General features: G+C 42.1%; 1 protein-coding gene across 1 annotated transcript in view; it reads right to left on the reverse strand.

The window, feature by feature from the left end:
- Window positions 1-22,230, reverse strand: part of cfap46 (cilia and flagella associated protein 46) — a 229,251-nt gene that overhangs the window by 18,175 nt on the left and 188,846 nt on the right. The window contains exons 41-46 of the mRNA XM_078565203.1: window positions 19,431-19,634; window positions 17,699-17,878; window positions 12,479-12,646; window positions 11,383-11,480; window positions 10,672-10,745; window positions 6,886-7,079 (exon numbers count right to left, since the gene is read on the reverse strand). Of these exons, the coding sequence (XP_078421329.1) occupies window positions 6,886-7,079; window positions 10,672-10,745; window positions 11,383-11,480; window positions 12,479-12,646; window positions 17,699-17,878; window positions 19,431-19,634 (918 nt within the window). The remainder of the gene's footprint in view (window positions 1-6,885; window positions 7,080-10,671; window positions 10,746-11,382; window positions 11,481-12,478; window positions 12,647-17,698; window positions 17,879-19,430; window positions 19,635-22,230) is intronic.

A 22,230-nucleotide genomic window follows, 5' to 3' on the forward strand; every position in this document is an offset into this window, starting at 1 on the left:
AACTGGAAAGTGATGCACTTTGGAAGAAAAAATAAATATGCAGAAGTAGTATAATTAAAATGGTACTATTTTGTGGGGTGCAGAGGCAAAAGCAGAGGGACCCGGGGGTGCATGTTAACAAATCCTTGAAGGTGGCATGGTAAGTTAAGAAAGCAGCTAAGAAAACTTAGGGATACTTGGCTTTGTAAATGGGAGTATTCAATACAAAATCAAGGAGGCTATACTAAACTTTACATATCACTGGTTATGCTTCAGCTGTAGCATTGTGTACAATTCAGGGCACCACACTTTAGGAAGGATGTTAAGGCCCTGAGAGGGTGAAGAGAAGGTTTACTAAGATAGTAGGGATAAGGGATTTCAATTATGTGGAGAGATTAGAGAAACTGGGATTGTTGTCCTGAGAATTGAGGGGTTATTTGATAGAGCAAGTTGGGAGAAACTGTTTCTACTGGCAACCAGTGGTTCAAATTTTAAAATAATTACTAAAAGAACAAGAATGGGTAAGAGGAGAAATTACTTGTTGTTAAGATCTGGAATTCACTATCTAAAACTGTGGTGGAGTCAGGTTGCAAAGTAACTTTAAAAGGGTGATGGGACAGGTACTTAAAGAAGACTAATTTGCACGGTTATGGGGGGAAAAAAGCCGGGGAACAGGCACAGACATGATGGCCAAATGGCTTTCTTCTGATCTGCAGAAGAATTTTTTTTACTCAGAGGGCTGTTAGTCCATGAAATTCTCTTCCTAGAGAACAATGGAGGCTGTGCCATTGAATATTTTTAAGGCTGAGTTAGATATATTCTAAAAATCAACGGGAGTCAAAGAGTATAGGTGATAGACAGGAAAGTAGAGTTGAGGCCAGATTTCAGATCCTTTTCAAATGGAGGAACAGGGTCAAGGGGCCAAATGGCCTACCCCGTTCCTAATTTGTATGTTTGTATATGAATTGCTACATGAAGGTCTGCAACTAAGTTCAGCTGCTCAGACTGTGCCTGGGAAAGTGATGACTTGAGTCCCGTTTGATCTGAGTGTGAAACTAGGAGTTTGGTGAGTGTGGGAGCTTGGTGAAGGGGGGAGGAGGTACTCCTTTCTTTTTCTTTTTCCACCTTCCAGTATTTGATTCTTACATTGGTGCAGTGGAAGAAGCTGATTGGTGAGTAACTGGTAATTTATTCTACTTATAATAAATAGTTTGTAAAGTTAAGTTATGGCAGGGCAGCTCGGCCAAGTGGAATGTCCCTCCTGTGATATGTGGGAAGTAATGGACGTACCATGTGTCCTAGACAAACACATCTCCAGTAAGTGTCACCGGCTGCAAAGACTTGAGCTCCGGGTTTTAGAACTCGGGTGACAGCTGGAATCACTATGTGCATCCACGAGGCAGAGAATTATATGGATAGCAAGTTTAGGGAGGGGAAATCACGCCTCAGGTTAGGAGTATGTAGGCATAGAAGGAATGGATGAATGCCAGGCAGTCTAAGAGAACCAGGCAGGTAGTGAAGAAGTCTCCTGATTCGATCTTGCTTGCTAACCAGTTTTCCATTTTGGATACTGGTGAGGGCAATTGCTCCTCAGAGCCAAGAGTCAAGTCCATGGCACCATGGGTGACTCAGCCACACATGAGGGGAGAAAGAAGAGTGGATAGGCAAAGTGATGGGGTTCATTAGTTAGGAGAACAGACAGGCTTTTCTGCGGCCATAGAGCTGACTCCAGGGTGGTGTGTTGCCTCCCTTGTGCCAGGGTCAAGGATGTCAGAGAGCAGCTACAGGACATTCTTCTGGGGGTGAGTGAACAGCCAGAGGTCGTGGTCCACACTGGTACCAACAACATAGGTAGGAAGAGGGATGAGGTCCTGAAAGCAGATTTCAGGGAGTTAGGAAAGAATTTAGAAAGTAGAACCCAAAAGCAGTAATCTCAGGATTACGCCCAGTGCCACATGCTAGTGGTTTAGGAATAGGAGGATTGAGCAATTGAACATGTGGCTAGAAAATTGGTGCAGGAGGGAGGACATCAGATTTCTGAGGCATCAGGACTAGCTCTGGGGCAGGTGGAACCTGTACAAGATGGACAGGTTGCACCTTAGCAGGACCGGGACTAGTGTCCTCTCAGGGAGATTTGCTAGTGCTGTTGGGGAGGATTTAAACTAGATTGGCAGGGGAATGGGAACCTGAGAGGGAGCTCAGATTGGAGGGAAGCAAAACTGATAACAGGAAGTAGAAATGTAGTAAGCGATGTTAGAAGGCAGGCAAAACAAAGGAAAGCATCAAATAGGATCAGAATGAGGAAATAATGTTAAAAAGGCAAAGTTAAGGGCACTCGATCTGAATGCACGCAGCATTCGCAACTAGGTAGATGATTTGAAGGTGCAAATAAAGATTAATGGGTATGATTTAATTGCCATTGCAGAGACGTGACTACAGGGTGGCCAGGACTGGGATCTGAATATGCAGGGATATTTGTCATTTATGAAGGATAGGCGGAGGGGAAAAGGGACGAGATCAGTACACTTGCGAGAAAGGACCTTAGATCGAAGGATCAAGATGTAGAATCAGCTTGTGTGGGGCCAAGATACAGCAAGGAGCAGCAAGCATTGGTGAGAGTTGTTTACAGGCCACCAAACTATAGTGGTAATGTTGGGCACAGTATAAATCAAGAAATTAGAGGTGCATGTAACATGGGTAATACAGTAATATTGGGCGACTTCATTTTACATAGACTGGGTAAACCTAATTAGCACTAATGCTATAGAGGATGACTTTGTGGAATGTGTACGAGATGGGTTTCTGGAGCAGTATGTTGAGGAACCAACTAGGGATTAGGCTATTTTATATATAGTATTATCTAATGAGAAAGGGCTAATCAATAACCTTGCTGTAAAGGAGTCATTAGGAAGTAGTGACCAGAATATGAAAGAGTTTTACATTAAGTTTGGAAATTATATAGTTCATTCTGAAGTTAGGGTCCTAACTCTGAACAGAGGAAATTATGAAGGTATGGGGGGCAAGTTGGGTATGGCTGATTGGGAAAATACATTAAAAGATTTGACAGTAGACAGGCAATGGCTAGTATTTAAAGACGTATTACATGATCTACAACAAATATACATTTCTCTAAGACATAAAAACCCAGCAGGAAAGGTGAATCAACCTGGCTAACAGAAGGAGTTAAAGATTGCATTAGATCAAAGGTAGTGACTTATAAGGATGCCAGGAAAAGGGGTAAACCAGATTGGAAGCAATTCAGAATCCGGCAAAGGAAAAGAGACTATGACTGCAAGTTAGCGGTAACATAAAGGTAGACTGGAGAAGCTTCTTTAGGTGTGTGAAAAGGAAAAGATTAGCATGGACATATGTGGGGTCAAATAAAGGTGGAGACAGGAGAATTTATAATGGAGAATGGGGAAATGGCGGAGAAACTAAACAATTACTTTGTGTCAGTCATTATGGAGGAAGTTACAGAAAACCTCCCAGAAATACTAGGGAACCAAGGGGCTTGTGAAAATAAGGAACTGAAAGAAATTAATATTAATAAAGAGGTAGAACTCAAAAAATTAATTAGATTAAGAGCTGATAAATCCCTTGGACCAGATGAGCTGCATCCCAGAGTGTTGAAGGAGGTGGCTGTAGAGATAGTGAGTGCGTTGGTGGTTATCTTTCAAAATTCTATAGATTCTGGAAAGGTTCCTGCAGACTGGAAAGTAACAAATGTAACTCCACTCTTTAAGAAGGGAGGGAGAGTGTAAACTGAGAACTATAGGCCTGTTACGTTGAGATCAGTAGTAGGGAAAATGTTAGAATCTACTATAAAAGGTGGTGATAACTGGATACTTGGAAAATAGTGATGTGATTGGACAAATCAACATGGATGTATGAAAGGGACATCATGTTCGACAAACCTGTTGGAGTTTTTTGAGGATGTTACTCGTAGCAGTGGATGTTGTGTATTTGGGTTTTCAGAGGGCTTCTGATAAGGTCCCACAAAAAAGGTTAGTAAACAAAATTAGAGCATATGGGATTGGCAATAATATACTGCTATGGATGGAGAATTGGTTAACAGACAGAGAACAGAGAGTAGGAATAAACGGGTCATTCTCAGAATGGCAGGCTGCTACTAATGGAGTACCACAAGGATCAGTGCTTGGGCCACAGCTGTTCACAATCTATATAAATGATTCGGATGTGGGGACCAAATGTAATATTTCCAAATTTGCTGATGACACAAAACTAGTGGGAATGTGAGTTGCGAGGAGGATGCAAGGAGGCTTCAAGGGGATTTGGACAGGCTAAGTGAATGGGAAAGAACATGGCAGACGGAATATTAGGTGAATAAGTGTGAAGTTATCCACTTTGGTAGAAAAACAGAAAGGCAGAGTTTTTTTTTTAAATGATGAGTGGTTGGGAAGAGCTGATGTCCAAAGGGATCTGGGTGTCCTTGTTCATGAATCACTAAAAGCTAGCATGCAGGTTCAGCAAGCAATTAGGAAGGCAAACAGCATGTGAACCTTCATCACAAGGGGATTTGAGTACAGGAGTAAGGAAGTCAAAGGGAAGTGGTGGCATAGTGGTATTGTCACTGGACTGGTAATCCAGAGACCAGGGTAATGCTTTGGGGAACAAAAACAAAAATAGCTGGAAAAACTCAGCAGGTCTGACAGCATCTGCGGAGTGGAATACAGTTAATGTTTCGAGTCCGTATGACTCTTCATCAGAACTAAGGCGGAAATCCTGTCGGAGCGAAGAGCAGTACTTCTTCAAGGTCGGCATTCCTGGAAGAGAAGTGGCAGTCAATTAAACACAAAGGTAAAAGCAAAATACTGTGGATGCTGGAAATCTGAAATAAAAACAAAAATAGCTGGAAAAGCTCAGCAGGTCCCACAGCATCTGCGGAGAGGAACACAGTTAACGTTTCAAGTCCGTATAACTCTTCATCAGAACTAAGGTGGAAATCCTGTCGGAGAGAAGAGCAGTACTTCTTCAAGGTCGGCATTACTGGAAGAGAAGTGACAGTCAATTAAACACTAAGATAAAAGCAAAATACACCTCGATTCAAATCCCACCATGGCGGATAGTGGAATTTGAATTCAATAAAAATCTGGAATTAAAAGTCTGATGATGACCATGAAACAATTGCTTTTTGTCATAAAAACCCATCTAGTTCACTAATGTCCTTTAGGGGATGAAATCTGCCGTTCTTACCTGGTCTAGCCTACATGTGATTCTAGACCTACAGCAATGTGGTTGACTCTCAAATGCCCTCTAAACAAGGACAATTAGGGATGGGCAATAAATGCTGGCCCAGCCAGTGACACCCACATCCCATGAATGAATAAATAAAAAATCTTGCTGCAATTATATCGAGCCTTCTGGAGTATTGTGTACAGTTTTGGTCTCCTTATCTAAGGAAGGGTGTATTTGTCATAGAGGGAATGCAATGGAAATTCACCAGACTAAACCCTGGAATGGCGGGATTGTCTTATGAGGAGAGATCAGGGAAACTGGGCCTTATTCTCTAGAGTTTTGAAGAATGAGAGGTGATCTCATTGAAATTACAAAATTCTTACAGGGCGTGACAGGGTAGATGTGGATTGGATGTTTCCACTGACTGGAGTGTCTAGAACCAGGGGACACAGTCTCAGAATAAGGGTCAGGCCATTTAGGACTGAGATGGGGAGGAATTTCTTCATTCAGAGGGTGGTGAATCTTTGGAATTCTCTACCCCAGAGGGCTGTGGAAGTTCAGTCATTGAACATGTTCAGGACAGAAATCAATAGATTTCTGGAAACTAATGACATCAAGTGATATTTGGTTAGTGGGAAAAACAGCTTAAGAGGTAGATGATAAGCCACGATCTTATCAAATGGCAGGGCAGGCTCGTACCACTTATCGAATGGCGTACCACTGCTCCTATTTTCTATGTTCCTATGACTAATTCAAGCAGCCACTGAGCATCTGGGCAATGTCATCAGCTATTGTGTTGGCATTCATTGATCAGATAAGTGACACACTTAAAAATCCTGGGGAATTGATCCAATTTGCATTACAGCAAGAGTCACAGGGGCATACAGGTTTATTCCTCAAAGTTCAGGATACAATAAATGTCCCCCACGTGGGTGGGTGAACTTCCTCAATTTTCTGAATGGAAAGGGACACCACTTGCAAAATGCTTAGATTGTCAGTGACTAGATGCAAAGAATCCTCTTCATCAATGCCAGGCTTGCCCAAAGATGCTTTTGTCCTCAGAAATTCTGCTGTCCCTGAGCTCCACATGTAATATGTTCAAATGAACAGACAGATTGTGGGTGACAAAAGAGTATCCCTTACTGCCATGGATAATAATCTAAGAGTTGCAAAACAGCAACTGAGGAGGACTTCTACCAGAATTGTCAGAGATCGGATCTTATGGGGCAATTTTACTGCCTCGTTACATTAGAGGGACTGTGTGATATGCCCCATAGCATATATCCTACATAGTTATTGTTTGCTGTACTCTGCAAACTATAATCATTCAAAAAGACCTGATGATAGAGATTTCTGGGAGGTAGATTTTGTCTAAAATGGTGATCTTTTTGTCAGTTACCAACAACATATTGGAAGTGCAATCATGGTTTATCAGTTCTTTATTGTTCCAAATATAACATTGCTAGAGTTACTTGCAAAAATGACATCAAATTGCATTCACCAGCGATTAGCAGCTTAAGAAAAGTTTGTATGCAAAGATTCATCATTCAATTAAAAAACACAATATGCAAGGGTAGATTTCCAGCATAGAAAAAAAAAGTTTAAAAAGGGATAAACGTGGGGGTGTATAGAAAAGCATTGGAGACAAAATATACACGGTATAATAATGACTAAAGACTGAACATAAAATGACAAACCAAATTAACTCACCATATCTCGATTTATGTCTTCTTCTAAATTTTGAAACTCCTCCTTCTTTTGCATCTTGTGACTGCGCTGATATTCTAGTTTTACAAGATAATATGCTAACTTCTGCTTATAGCTGGAGACTCTGGCCAATAGACTTGAAAATAATTGTGGATTTACAGAAGTACGAACAATTCTAGCTTGTGTTGGAATTGGATCTGAATGAATAAAAAAAATCAATATTTGTTTGGTTAAACATAATGATTTTCAATGGAAAGGTAAACAAAGCTGTATCAAAAAAGTGGTCAGAAAACAAAATAAGCTTTATCATCGTTAAACTAAGATAATTAATTATTCATTTAAGTTTAAAGAAAAATAAGCAGGATAATCACTGTCCCCTTATTTTGGTTTCAAATCCACCTAGACTTATGTGATAAAACCTTGTAGACTGAAAGGATTCTTTTTGTGTCATTTAAATCCCTGTCCTAAAAGGCATGGACCCATAGCACAGAGTACTACAAATAGTCATTAAGCTACCAATCTCATTTAAAAAGCCACAGGATGGCTGATGGTGAAAATGGAAAATGCCACATAGGTTTAAGTTGATACAAAGTGCATTGTTGGAACAAACCAGAGGGTAACGTTGATATTGGGGTATGGATTTTCAACCCAACACTCACATCTCGAGCCATATTAGCGTCAGTGATGCAAAGGTGATTTGTTATTCTTTCATGGGATACGTGTGTCACTGAGTGTTGCTGTTGCTCATCCCTAATTGCCCTTGAACTGAGTGGCGTTAGGTGCATTTTGGAGGACAGTTAAGAGTCCACCTCATTACTGTCAATCTGGAGTCACAAGTAGGTCTGGGTAAGGTTGGCAAATTTCCTTCCCTAAAGGACATTAGTGAACCAGATGGATTTTTATGACGATAGATGATAGTTTCATGGTGACCATTACAGATATTAGCTACTTTTTATTAATTTGAATTTAAATTCCACCAGCTGCCTTATTGGGATTTGAACCCATGCCCTAAGAACATTAGCCTTGGCCTCTGGAATACTAGTCCAGTGACATTACCACTATGCCACTGTCTCCCCTAAATTTTAAAATGCAAATGGTCTAATTGGTCCAGGGGCAGGTTCTGCACCAAATTAGTTGGACCAGTAACAGTGGGCACTTTGAGAGGCAAAACAGCAGACATGACTGGGCTTGCTGTTGACTGAAGCTATGGAGCAACAAGGAGCTCAGAGGGACAGCACAGGCATGAGCTTGTGTCCCCGGGTGTTTCTACACTTTTAGGATGCCTCCCTTGAAGCTTTAATCAACACAGTCTTTGAGAGGGGAAATGTGCCAAATCTGCCATTCGGAAGAAGAAATCTGCCAGGAGATGGAGGTGGCCACAGAGGTCAGCAGCAGTGGGGGAGTCATGAGGAGGATGAGGGTGCAAAGAAGGGCTTTAATGATCTACTGAGGTCTGCAAGTGACACCTGGGTGACAAGTCTCTAACAATGTAGATACCAGTATGTATACAAGCTGAACAGACAGAGTACCTGTAGTTCTCCTTAAAATTGTCAGAACCAGTAGCCAGTTGCATCAGTGAAATGTCAGCTATCCTCACATATTGGGTAGGGGTTATCACTGAGAAGCCCAACATCACATGTGAATGTCATGCTGGGATAGGTGAGGTGAGGGGAGCCTACTCATAAATCTTTCTCTCTTCATCCTGTAGGAGGAAACAGTGCTTAATTCCAGGGAAATATTTCGGACAGATGGTGGTGTATCGCAGCTCAACACACACTCCAATGGAGGAGGCAGCACCGGAGATCGTGAGGATACCACTGCAACAGGCTGTGGTGACGGCAAGATAGGAAGTCGTCAACAGCAGGGTTATTTGATAGCTCAACCTTCAGGTGAAGGGCATGGAGGTCACTCTTGCCCAATGCATGCTGTGGTTATATAACTGTTGTCACCTATTGGGTTAGTTGTGCTGAGGCACCTGCTGAGTAGCCTAAGTTCTCATCAATATCTTCATGTGTTTCTTGCAGGGCCGCTTGCAAAGGAGAAGAGTGCATCAGCCTAGTCGCCGTCAGCTTCCTTGGCAGGAAGAAATGTTCCACAGCCAGCACAGGTACGTCATTGCTTAGCACCTTCCATCAGTGTAGACACACTCACCTCGGGCGGGCCTCATTCTAGCTTAGAATGAAAGCACTGTTTGAACTGCACATCACAAGTGTGCAGGGGAAGGGTGGAGTGAGGCAGCCAGCTGTGGGCAGCCCCCTTTGGAGGACAGAGGACAGACCCAGCCATGCTTCACTGGGTAAAGATACTGGGCGTCGGGTGTCACACAAAAGAAGGGGTCTTCTGGAGTATCAGAGGCAGGTGAGATTGCAAATGTCAGAGATCCCTGAGGCATTGCAGAGTCATGGGCAGGAGGTAGAGGTGTCCATGGAGCGCATGTGCTCTGTAATGACTCCGGGATTTTAGCACATGAGCTCCTCCATTGAGAGAGTGACCATCCCATCCCCGCTCATGGAGAGCCAGGTGCAGCACCGCTCTGAGTGGTTGAAGGAGCAGCACTCTGACATGCAGAGAAAGAGTGAGACTCGAGGCTGTGTAGCACTGACCGACTGAAGAAGCTGATGAGCGGCTCCATTCCCTAAGGGTATACAGACGTCATCTTCACCTCCTCAGCCCTTCCAACTGAGCAACCACTCATGCAGCAAGGCCCAGTGCCAGAGGCTGCCTCTGCAGTAGCCTGTGAGCAGCCCCCATGGACACCTTCATGCTGAGTATGGAAGCCACATGTATCTCAGCTGCGAGTACAGACAAGGGAGCAGGCTCCCTCCATCTCATTCTCAGCCACAGGAGGAGCAACCCATAGAAGTGGAAGGGAACGCAAGGTGCTACGACATTAGATGCACTTTATGGGCCACATGGGTGATTTCTTTTCTTAGCCTGTATGGTAATTAACTTATCCTTAATTGACTATTGATTGTGTCTGCGAACAGACTTGTATGTTGACATTGTTTGATGTCAAAAGGGACAAGAATTAAATACAGTTGTTGCGGGGGTGGCTGGATTTTTGCGGTGCCACGGTCTGTGTTAGGAGTAACTATTGCGGTGGAGTAGAGTTATCCGTCATAAGAATTAAGAGTCATTCAAGTGAAGCACTGCTGAATCAGCTGGTCTTTCTGACCATGCCTGCCTGTCGACTGCGTTGGCCCAGGAGTGGCTTTGGTGGTCTTCCTTCAATGCCTGGGCACCAGGCATCTCTGGAGTGCCACCTTCGTTGTCCTCTTCTTCTTTTTAGCTACAAAGTTAGGTTGGAGAACTTGAGGTGTTTGAGGAGAGATTTGATAGCAATGTAAAAATTTGTGACAGGTTTAGATAAGATATACAAGGAAAATCAGTTCTCACTAGCTGATGGTACAAGGATTAGGGGACACAGATTTAAAATTTTGGGCAAGAGAAGCAGGTGAGATGTGAGGAAGAACATTTTTGCACAGTGAGTAGTAGTGACATGGAATTTGCTGCATACAAGGGCGGTGGAAGCAGAGGCGATCAATGATTTCAAAAGGAGGTTGGATGGGAACTTGAAGGAAATAAACTTGCAGGGCTATGGGAATACAGCAGAGGAATGGAACTGATTAGATTGCTTTACAGAGTATCAGCAAAGATTCAATGAGCTGAATGGCATATTTATGAACCACTATGACTCTATGAAATTTTTAAAGTGCAAACATTACAATATTTTGTTAACAAACAAAGACAGAAGATATTAATTCAGCAAAATATTGCGAATTTTCTTACTCTGAATGCCTTTGCCCTTTTTCTCAACAGTTTTCAGTTTTGGTTTCTCAAGAAGTGCGCCATATAGCATAGATCTGTAAGAGCATTGTAATATTAGTTATTTTTCATCTCCACAAGAAATTACATCGTAAATAGCTTAATATGGCCCTTCTTTTTACACATTCCTCCAGTGGACCAAATTCATGAGCCAGATCCTGGATAAAGTTAGCACCATTTTAAGCTCTATTACATATGTTACTAATGCCAAAATTACTTGGAAAAAAAAGAAAATCTCCCATTTGTAAAACACCATCCAGGACCACCAGGCATCTCAAAGGGCTTTTACAGCCAACTAAATATATTTGAAGTAGTCACTGTTGCAATGTCTGAAACGCAGCAGCCAATTTATGCACAGCAACACACAAGTCCCACAAAAAGCATTGGGATAAGGACCGGGTAATTTGTTTTTTTATGATATTGATTGAGGGATAAATATTGGCCAGGACACCAGAGATAATTCCACTGCTCTCCTTCAAAAAGGTGCCATGCAATCTTATACACCCAAGATAAACCGTGCATCCATTGGAAAATAATATTAAATCTTAAAGAAATTCTGATATCCCAGCAAAAGTGTAAGCCTAGAAACAGAATATAGCACTTCCCTTTGTAATGGTTCTATAAAAAGCTAACAAAAGGGGCACTTTGAAAGAAAAATATAAATGTTTTATTTACCTGTCTTCAGAATGCTGAAGAACAATTACATTAAAGTTAGAAGGAAATTCACTCAGGAAACTAAGGTGCTGTGGTTGAATGGTGACATTTTTCCATGCCTGTAAAGAATCGGGAAGAAATTGGAAAATGGGATTTTGTAAAGGTCAGCAGTTAAAGAAATGAACAATGTTGTCTATGTACACATAAATGTAAGCCTTATCAGACATAGCATTTCCTTTTTTTTTGACCAATGAAATTATTCTTATTCTGCTGGTGATTAGAGTGTGCTATCATTGGACAATATAATAGGTATGGCTGGTGATTTCTCATGGTGTGACATCCCACTAACCTTCGCATGATCTTTTTAGTTTACAATAATCTCCAATAGTGTGATTTAATTTTTTTAAAGCTGCTGCTCTAAACACAGATTGTTATTGAACTGAATATTTTAACAGAGTGAAAGTAAAACATTGAACATTGTTAGAATGAAAGAAGAAAGACACTCAGCCATGAGGTCAGTGTATTTACTGAGCACATGAATCATTCAAAATCTCGAAAGAACATTTGTTAATTATTAACATAATAGAATATTACAATATCTTCTTTGGGTACATTCCACTTATGCATAAGAATGAATCAGTAATATTGATCAGTATTTTGAATTTTGGTAGCTACACAATAATGATGTCTCAAACAAACATGCTCAAAAAGAATGACCTCAGCATCAAGAATTAAAGGTGAGGGGAGAGGCGTAGAGGGGAAGTCAGCCAGGAATCCAACAGAGGGGGTAAGGTATCAAAATGACTTGTAGGGTAGAATTTCTGCATTTCTCTTATTGATAATTTGAGTTATTGGTATGTAAAGGCTAACAAATAAAGAACTGAATGAGAGTAATGTATACAATAATGACTAAAAATAAATCTGGATTCCAAATGACAAAAGCACTCAAGGATTCTCATAAGAAAAAATAAAAGTCATGGCTTCTGAAGAAGAATCCAACCATACTGAGGGAAATTAAATTGCTATCCAATTCATCTTACGTATAAACCATGTATCCATTAGAAAATAAAAAAATGGCATGTGATATTTAAGAAGTACCCACTTTCAAGTACTGTACCTTGAAATTTCTTCCAAGTCTTTCATTAACTGTCCTGAGCATATTTTTCAGGGTTCCATCTTCTTGCAGTTTTTGTTGACACTGTGCTAGTGCTGCAAGCTGGGAACTGCTGGTATCAAATCCTGCTTTGATCAAGACCTCTTTCATCATCACTGAAGCTGAACAGCTCTGGAACAATTTCAGAAGAGTGTTAAATCTTTGGAGCAAATTTTCAAAAACTCTATAAAAGCTGGATCACGATTACACCGCAAATGTTCTGCAAATTTACTTATTACGTGGTTTACTCTATAGTCCTATGCTAATAATATTGTATTGCCATGATTATTGGTTAATGCATCATCATTGCTGCTCTTGACTGGAAGGGGATATTACTGTTTCAGATTCAAAGATTGGCAAGTCATAAACTTGTCAACTATAATTAAGAAATGTTTTACACTAGATCAGCAGCACACATCTAAGAAAAGGGGTTTAAATAATAGAGGTTCATTTCTATTAATTTCCTTAATTGAAATAAAACACAAACCTTTGTTATCTATGCCAGTAGCCTTAAAAGTCACCACTGCCTTGAATTTCTACGTCACTGGGGTCATTTCACCACTCCACGGGGACATCTGTGGCATCTCCCAGTCAGCCAAATGCATAAGGGAGATCGCCAATGCCATGTTCAAAACAGTCGATGATTTTGTGCGATTCACCACAGAGTTCCTCCAGAGTTCTGACTTTCATATCCTTTACTGAATGCCTAAGCTTAGTTCCTGACATCCATATCAGAATCAGAACCCTGAGGTAATGCATGGTGAGTGTTGCTCCAGCTATAGCCATGCCAGGGCAATGGAGTGATGCACCAGGCAGGCCCATTGCAGCACGATCACAGCCGGAGTCAGGCCCCTGCAAGATCTTTTGATTTCTGCTTCAAGAAATGTCGCTGTGAAAGTGCCATCACATCCGGCACACTTCTTCCAGACCAATTTACAGGCCCAGGACTTCTGACATCTAGAAGGGAAAAGGCATGAACAAGCCTATATGTATGGTTCTGTCAAAGCCTCTCACACTTCTGACCTGGAAGGAAGTTGCAATGGACTCACTGGGGTTCTCACATGCTCCAATCCTGGAAAGGCCTGGTTAAGAACTCTATAGGTTCACCTGCAAAATATGGACTGCCTCAACTGCAGGTACTACTGAGACAACAGTTTCTGAGGAATGAAAAGGGGGTGAGCAACATATGCTGGCTTGCCAGCGAGGTTCAACTCCCCTGGCTTAAGAAAGGTTGACAAACATAGAAACCACCATGTTTCAAGCAGTTCAGATTTGCCATTACTTCAGAGGGTCAACAAAAAAATCATGTGTCCATAACCCCCATGGTAGCCATCATTAAATTTCAATGATGCGTCTAACACTTAAAAAGCCCTTGTCTGGTTTCAAAAGTCCCAACAACATTACCATTCAACATACATGAATAAAGTGCTCAAAACTATATTTTACACATAGATTTACAATATCATAAAATGATTGGACACACATGCCACCTTTTTGCCATGAGACGGTTTTTCACTCAGATTTTCTACTCTTGTGCCTTGGTGCGACCTGACATCCACAGTTGAGGTGGAGGCAGCCTGTTGAGTCCTATGCCCCGTTGCCTGAGATGACCTTGGATGCCATCCTCTGGAGGGCCTAGAGGGCTCTGGCCTGCTCAGGGTCGCCTGCACAGGCACAGGTACACCCTCTTTAGCCTCACCTGCTGGAGACACTGGGGTCACTGGCAGAGGGTCGGAGAAGCGATAACTCATCCTAGGAATGCCCTGAGACAATGCCCCCAAGGCGCGTTTGCTGGCACTCCGCCTCTTTGCTGGTGTGCAATTGCACCTATCTGAATCCAAGAGGAGAGGAGGCACCTTGAGGGAAGTCTAAGTGCCTCGTCCCCCTCTTGCCTAGCTAACAGTGTATAGAGCCCATGCCAGAATGATGGAATGCCGGCCTGAGTGCTCTGCTGGACCTGGCTCTCCATGGCAGAAGCCATGTGCTCACATGCTGGACTGTGCATAACCTCTGGCATCTCTGCCAGATGTTCTTCTTCCTGTCTCTGCATCTTCAGCACGTTGCCTGCGGACATTTCCAGAGGTCTGTCATCAGCATGGACCTGGTCTCCAGCAATCTTCCGGCTGTCAGGGGGCCTGGCTGTAACAACCTCCATCAGCTGCTATGATGTATCTGTGATGTGTTCACCAGGTTGTGACCATGAGACTAATCACGAATGCGTTCCCACCAAGGTCACCGTCTCTACGCTGGCAGAGGATGGGGGGAAAAGATGTGACTGTGCAACCTCTGAGTGCTCCGTGTCATCATCCTCAGAGGTGGAGTTCTGACTTGCAGCAGATTGTGTGTGACAGATCTCCTAAGTGTGAGGATCTGTAATGGAGCACAAGCTTGAGGTTATGCACAATCTCATTTCCCAATGCAGTGTCATGTGTGTCTCCTTTATGCCAAGTTCTCAACACCAGTTTGCAGATATCCTCACTCTGTTGCATTAATACTCCAGCCTCGCCGTCTGCAACTGAGCATCCACCCTTCTCCCTAGCCAGTTCAACCGCTTCCTCTGCATGGGTCAATATGTGGAGTTCAGGGACACTGCTACAAGTCTGCGAGTGCTCTTTGACTTTTTAAAAATTATTTGTTCACAGCATGTGGAGGCCAGCCATTATTTCCTATCCCTAATTTCTCTTGAGTGGTGACCTGCCTTCCTGCACCCTGCAGTCCATTTTGTGTAGATATACCCACAGTGCTGTTAGGGAGGGACTTTCAGGATTTTGACCCAGCAACATTGAAGGAAAGTTCCAAGTCAGGATGGTGAGTGGCTTGGAGGGGAACTTGCAGGTCGTGGTGTTCCCATGCAACTGCTGCCCTTGTTCTTCTAAGTGGTAGGGGTCGTGGGTTTGGAAGGTGCTGTCGAAGGAGCCTTGGGGGGTTGCTGCACTGCATCTTGTAGGTGGTACACACTGCTGCCAATGTGCATTGGTGGTGAAGGGAGTGAATGTTTAAGATGATGAGTGGGGTGCCAATCAAGGGGGCTGCTTTGTCTTGAACGTGTGGAGTTTCTTAAGTTTTGTTGGAGCTGCACTCATCCAGGTAAGTGGAGCGTATTCCATCATACTCCTGACTTATGGCTATAGATGGTGGACAGGCTTTAGAGAGTCAGAAGATAAGTTACACCCTGCAAAATTCCCAGCCTCTGACATGCTCTTATAGCCACAGTTTATATGGCCGGTCCAGTTCAGTTTCTGGTCAATGGTAACCCCTCATTATGTTGATAGTGGGGGATTCAGTGATGGTAATACCATTGAATGTCAGGAGGAGATGGCTATTCTCTCTTGTTGGAGATGGTCATTGCCTGGCACTTGTGTGGCATGAATGTTATTTGCCACCTATCAGCCCAAGTCTGAATATTGTCCAGATCTTGCTTCATATGGACATGGACTGCTTCAGTACCTGAGGAGTCATGAATGGTGCTGCACATTGTGAAATGCTACACGCTCTTTTGTCCTGCAGGCAGACAGAAGGATTGAATATCACCTCAATGGACAGCAAACCCCTTTAAGAGCATGCAGGCCTATGACAGCTAATGTCACCTCTCCAGTAAGTGTTCCACAACTACACTTCTACAACTGGTACAACTTTCATAGCATGAATTGGCAGTTCACATGTTCCATCTGGTGCTGAGGCCTAGAACCCAAACTCCTGCCTGGCATATCTTTTCAATCACATAATTGCATTTGTTAATTTCAACTATTTTATGGGAAATTCTTCTTAGATTATCAAATATTTAGGGCAATTATATATCCTTATCCATCCAGATGACTGGGACTAGCCAGATTACTCTTGCAGACAGTCAGGGCACAGACTTGTTGGGCCAATCAGCTCCTTCTGTTCTGTAACTTTTCTATGATTCTTATGTTAGAAATGAAAGACATGAATTAGAAAGTAAATATATTTAACTGGTAAGTTGTGATGAAACAAATGACAAAAGTTCATTATTAACTCCATTCCTTCCAATGAATCATGTAATGCAAACAATATTACACTCCAACACACCTTCATCTCCTAAAGGAGGTCAATCATTATAGATCTATGTTTTTATTTACTCTGTACTTTTCTTCTTACCTTTCCCCTCCTTCCTCATTCTTGTTCTGTGTATTTACCCGTTAGATTCCTTTAAAGTTGCTAGCCTACTACTTTATTATATTTGTTTCACTATAATAAGGTTACAGAACATATTACAGATATAGTGTATCAAACCAGCAATCTCAGGGCCAGGTCCGTGCTGGATTTTGGACCTTGCTGGTTTTCAGTGAAAAAAAAAAATCGGAATTAATTAATTGATTCAATTACCAGGAGACACATGAAATCAAATGAATAAGCTTCTTTCTATTAAAGTTTGATAAAGAGAATACATAATAGTGAAGAAATAACGTTTGAAAAAAATAAATAATAAGGTATACAACGCTGATGGGCTGGGTTGGGTTGGCTGGAGCGGGCAAAGTTGGGTAGGGTGGGGTCAAGAGTTTCTCAGGCTACTAAGGAAAAGACTGGCGCATGAAACTGATAACGATGCCAATGCAGCACCTAGCCGAATTGTCCCAAGAAGCTATTTTACTCATTTCATAATTAAAATTGATGCCTGGCAGCTTATAAAAATGTCCAGTTTTCAGACAATTCTGTTTTTGGATAGTCAAATTTGAGACACTGTACCTGTATAGTTATATGCTGTTTTAACTTTTGTTTGGAAAAGATGATAGTATACTTTTTATGCCACAATATTTTGAAATAACTAATGAGTGTTGACATCGTAAACAAAAGTCCTTATAGCAAGTCTTGAAATTGGAAGGACCAGAAGGGACTGTTGACCTGGGAATAGACAATAGATTCCCAAGGTTGAACAGTAATCAGAGATGGAAAAATCCCATCATTATTTCTGAGTCTGACATATTGATAAGTTTGACTTTCATTACTACTTTGGCACATATCCTTCAAACATTGGCTTGAATGACTGATGATGAAGTAATTAAAACTGACCACTCTGTTTAAAAAATATATATATTTGTACAGTTTCACTGTTGAAACTTAACTAGCAATCGCATATTCTGTGTACAGGATCTTTATTCATCTGTTCTGCTGGACAAGGTCATAAAAAGCCAAACACGTATGAACTATAACAAGTTGCAATACCTGATGTAGTGCTAAGTATTGACTTGCTGAAACTGGATCAAATTGGCCAAAACATTCAACCATCTCGAGACTAGCTGCTGCTAAGATATTAGTAAGCTTGCTGTTTAGTGCCAGGTTCATAGACTGGATCAAAACTTCACTGGCATGAGCCAAGTATATCCGAGCTATGGTTCGTTCTTTCTATAAAATGAACAGAAAACAACGAATGAGTTAACAAATTTTAACTGAATTCTGTCATGTGAAGTATACTTAAGAAAAATTTACAAAGCCCTACAATGTATCAAAGCAATTTAAAACAAAACTATTAAAATGTTAGCCTATATAATCATGGTAGAGTTAGAGGAAGGGGCTTTGGTTGAGCCTCATATTGGACCTGCTGGCCCAAAAGAACTTTTTCTTTGCTGTACATTCTATGTAATCAGAATAATAAAGTTTAGATCTACAGAAGCTACACAAAGGCATTCCTTAGGAAAAACAGAAATTTCTTAAATGGGGAGAGATTGGGAAGTATCGATGTCCAAAGTGACCTGGGAGTTCTTATTCATAAGTCACTGAAAGTTAACACGCAGGTGCAATAAGCTAGCAGGAAGGCAAATGGTATGCTAGCCTTTATTGGAGGGGATTGAAGTACAGGAGTAAGGAAGACTTGTTGCAGTTGTATAGAGCTCTGGTGAGACTACACCTGGAGTACTGTGTGCAGCTGTGGTCTCCTTACCTAAGGGAGGATTTACTGGCCATAGTGGGAGTGCAACAAAGTGTCATCAGACTAATGGGATGGCAGGATTGTCCTATGACTTTCTAATTCCTGAGAAGAGATTGAGGAGACTGGGCCTGTATTTTCTGGAGTTTAGAATGAGAAGTGATCTCAATGAAGTGCACAAACTTCTTATAGGGCTTGACAAGGTAGATGCAGGAAAAATGTTTTCCCTGTTTGGGGGTGTGGTCTAAAACCAGGGGACACAGTCTCAGAATAAGAGATATGCCATTTAGGAACGAGATGAGTGGGAATTTTTTTGTCAGAGGGCGGTGGATCTTTGGAATTCTTTACCCCAGGGGGCTGTGGAGGCTCAGTCATTGGTTATGTTCAAAACGGAGTTCGATAGATTTATGGATACCAATGACATCAAGGGATATGGGGATAGGGCAGGAAGATGGCATTGAGGTACAAGATCAGCCAATATCTAGTTGAATATCGGAGCAGGCTCAATGGCCAAATGGCCTACTCCTGTTCCTATGTTCCTAGTCCAATGCACTTGTCATACTATTGATTAGTTACTCTGTTCAGTCCTGATCACTATGCCAAAAAAACATATATGTGCATGGTAAAGTGCAGAGGAAAGAGAAACAGCACTAATCCCATGTGCAAAGGATGAGAAAAGGCAAAGATTAGAGAAGCTCATGGTTTGAAGTGTAGGAAGAAGTGATCTTGGTAAAATGCATAGCAATAAATAGTAAAGATAAGGTAAATTCAAAATATTACTTCAAAGTAAATGAGGAAGACTGGACTTCAAGACAAATTTAAATTCATAAAAAATAAATTTAAAACTTATACGATTGACAAATGCTTATCCAGGTGCAGCGGCAGAGATAAAATTATTGGGCATGTTTAAAATATAAATGGGTGCTGAGTTAGGAGTTAAAGTACTAGAATAATGAGCTTTTGTGAGCTTTCTAGTCCATGACTTTTCTTATGTTCTTCATTAACCAATAATTGAACGAAAGTAGAATTTACCTTAAGACATGAAGCCTTTGCAGCACATTTTTCTATTTTTGAAAGCGGCAATTCTGCAATTTCATTTTTTGGTTCAACTTGTCCATTTTCTTCCTGAGTTGTGAGTTGCAAATCTGCACGCTCATATTTTGATTCAATTTGTTCGTTTTCTTCTGTAAACTTGGCTTGCTTTGACAGGCCATCTTTATTTTCCTCTAGATCATTCTAAAAAAATAAGAACATTAACAAAATTGCAATACTTGAAATAGTATAAATCTACAATTACAAATAAATATTAGATGTTGGAATTGAATTTATACCCTTGTTGATTAGGCATTTTTTTATATCACAAATGAAGTACAAATTAAACAGCAGATTGAAATTTCGAAGAGGTTCTGCTGGTCCTCTTTTTATTACTTATTCTCAAGATGTGAGTGTCGCTGGAAAGCCTGACATTTAGTATTGTTGGCGTTTCACCTATCCAGGCAAGTGGAAAGTATTCAATCACAATGCTGACTTCTGCTTTGTACATGGTAAGGTGGCTCTGGGAAGTCAAAAGGTGAACCATTTGTCACCAAATGCCCAGCCTGTGTATGAGGAGCCATGGTGTTTAAGTCACTGGCTGGCACATCTGAGATTTTGAAACTCAGAAATTGCTTTTAACCGAAAACTTTGTCAATAATCATTTGACGCTCAGGCCTGAATTTTGGTGCGAAGAGTCGAGAGAATTCCCGGCAACACAAAACAGATGTACAAAAAATGTGATCCAGAAAATCAAATTTTTGGTTCCGGGGGTGCAGGCTGTAATAGGAGTCAGGGTGGGTGATCCCAGAAGTAGTGTGGAGGAGGCGGGCGCAGCATGGGTTGGACGACTCGGGCGCATATAAAATGTGGGCCTTCAAGAGGCCCATTTGTGACTTAGGAAGCCCATGGTGAAGTCCCTGTGCCTTGGAGGAGATCTCACTGGCTTATCAGATGAGTGGGAACTCTGTAAAGGTTGTTCAACTGGTCCTGGAACAGATGGTCCATCATGGGCTTTCCCTAGGTAAAAAATGTCATTGTTACTGCCTACAGTGTACTGTACTGAAGCACTGAAATCATGGAGTGGCTTCACAAGACACAGCCATGGAGATGGCATCATCTTAGCACCACTACTTGGAAAAATTATTCTGCAGTTATGTAGTTAGTTGTTATGCCTCAGTGGATCAATAATGAGCAGTGCCATGGTCATTAACACATCCACTTGCCCTGTTGCCACATATCTATCAGGATGTGCCCTTGACCAGGTCCCTCACATCGACACACTGTCACTGCATACCAATTTGAGTAAGAGCGAGTAAGCTAGTAGGACTGTCAGTGGTTATGAAGTACAGCATGCTACCTTGGAATGATAGCCACAACATCCATGGCACCATGCATTTTTGCAGTGCCATTTGCTCCACCACTCGCTTGTGATATGTAATGCTTAGTGCATGTAAGCACACAAAAGTGAATGAGAGCATTGTAAGCTGCATGACTCACGACCCTTTTTGCCTTACATTTGTATTGATAGAATGTCACATGGAGTAGACACTGAAATTAAGGGATGGGTCCAGTTGCCCCACTCTTCACAGATCATGACCTGCAAATATTGGTCAAAGAGGTCCAGAAGACAAGAGCAGTGCCATACCCTTCGGGCAATTGCAATCCTCCAGCTGCTATAAAAAAGGCCTGGCTTCAAATTTCTGCTGCAGTGAGTGCAGCAAGACAGCACCAGAAATCTTGGACACAGTGCCGAAAAACGTTCAATGACCTGCTGCGTTCCCACAAGGTGAGTAGCTTGGCTCATCCATACAGAGCTCCAAGGGAAGAGTCACATCTGCATGTTGCAGCTAAGGTGCGAGACCTGGAACATACTTCTGCTACACCAGAGGCTTATATGTGTAAGCTGCTCATATAGGTGTGCACAGTACAGATGTGAATGATCACCATAATGCACAGACACATGGGGCAGAATCTTCTGTTCGGTGAGCGGGGGCGGGGCTCACTCACACGTAAAACGATGCGTGGTGATGTCGGGCGTGCATTCCAATGTCGCCGTGCGTCATTCAGATCCTCAGTTCAGCGGGCGCACAGCGGATTCGGCTGTGCACCCGCCGAACTGTCAAAGGCCTATTAAGGCCATTTAGATTCTAATTGAGATCATTAACTGAGCTTAAGGCCTTCTCATTTATCATGAAACCTCATCCATGGGAGGATGAGGTTTCATGAAGGGTTTATAAATTAAATAAATTCTTTTTTTAAAATTGATTAGAATGTCCCAGCTCATGTGACACTGTCACATGAGGGGACATGTCTTAAAAATTATTATTCTTTCCTCAGTAAAATTTTTAAAAATCAAATTAATCTCCCTGAGGCAGCTCTGTGCCTCAGGGAGATTTCTGCACTCTTCGGCGCGCATGCCCGACTCAGCCTGCTTCCCCTGCCCACACAGGGAGTGCTCAGCGCTTCCGTGTGCGCGTCATGCTGGGCGGGCCAATTGGCGGTGCCCAGCCGATCGCTGCCCGCAATCGCTGCGCGCCTGCCCAAGCCCCCCCCCCCCACCGAAGGGGAGAAATTCTCCCCATAAAGAGAATTATCCCTCCATATTTCAGGCTAATATAAATTCATGTTGTATTTGCATTGGAAGAGAGTACAAAATGCCACGGAATGGCCCCGGCTGGGAGTGGGTCAGCTTGGCTGCAACCAATTAGAGCAATGGAACAGATGACTATGGAATTAGACAGGGTGCTGTCTGTCGGTGATGGTGAATCGCTGGTAACAGGCAATAAAGGCGGGGACA

Source organism: Cetorhinus maximus, chromosome 20, assembly GCF_964194155.1.
Source record: "Cetorhinus maximus chromosome 20, sCetMax3.hap1.1, whole genome shotgun sequence".
Lineage (NCBI taxonomy): Eukaryota > Metazoa > Chordata > Chondrichthyes > Lamniformes > Cetorhinidae > Cetorhinus > Cetorhinus maximus.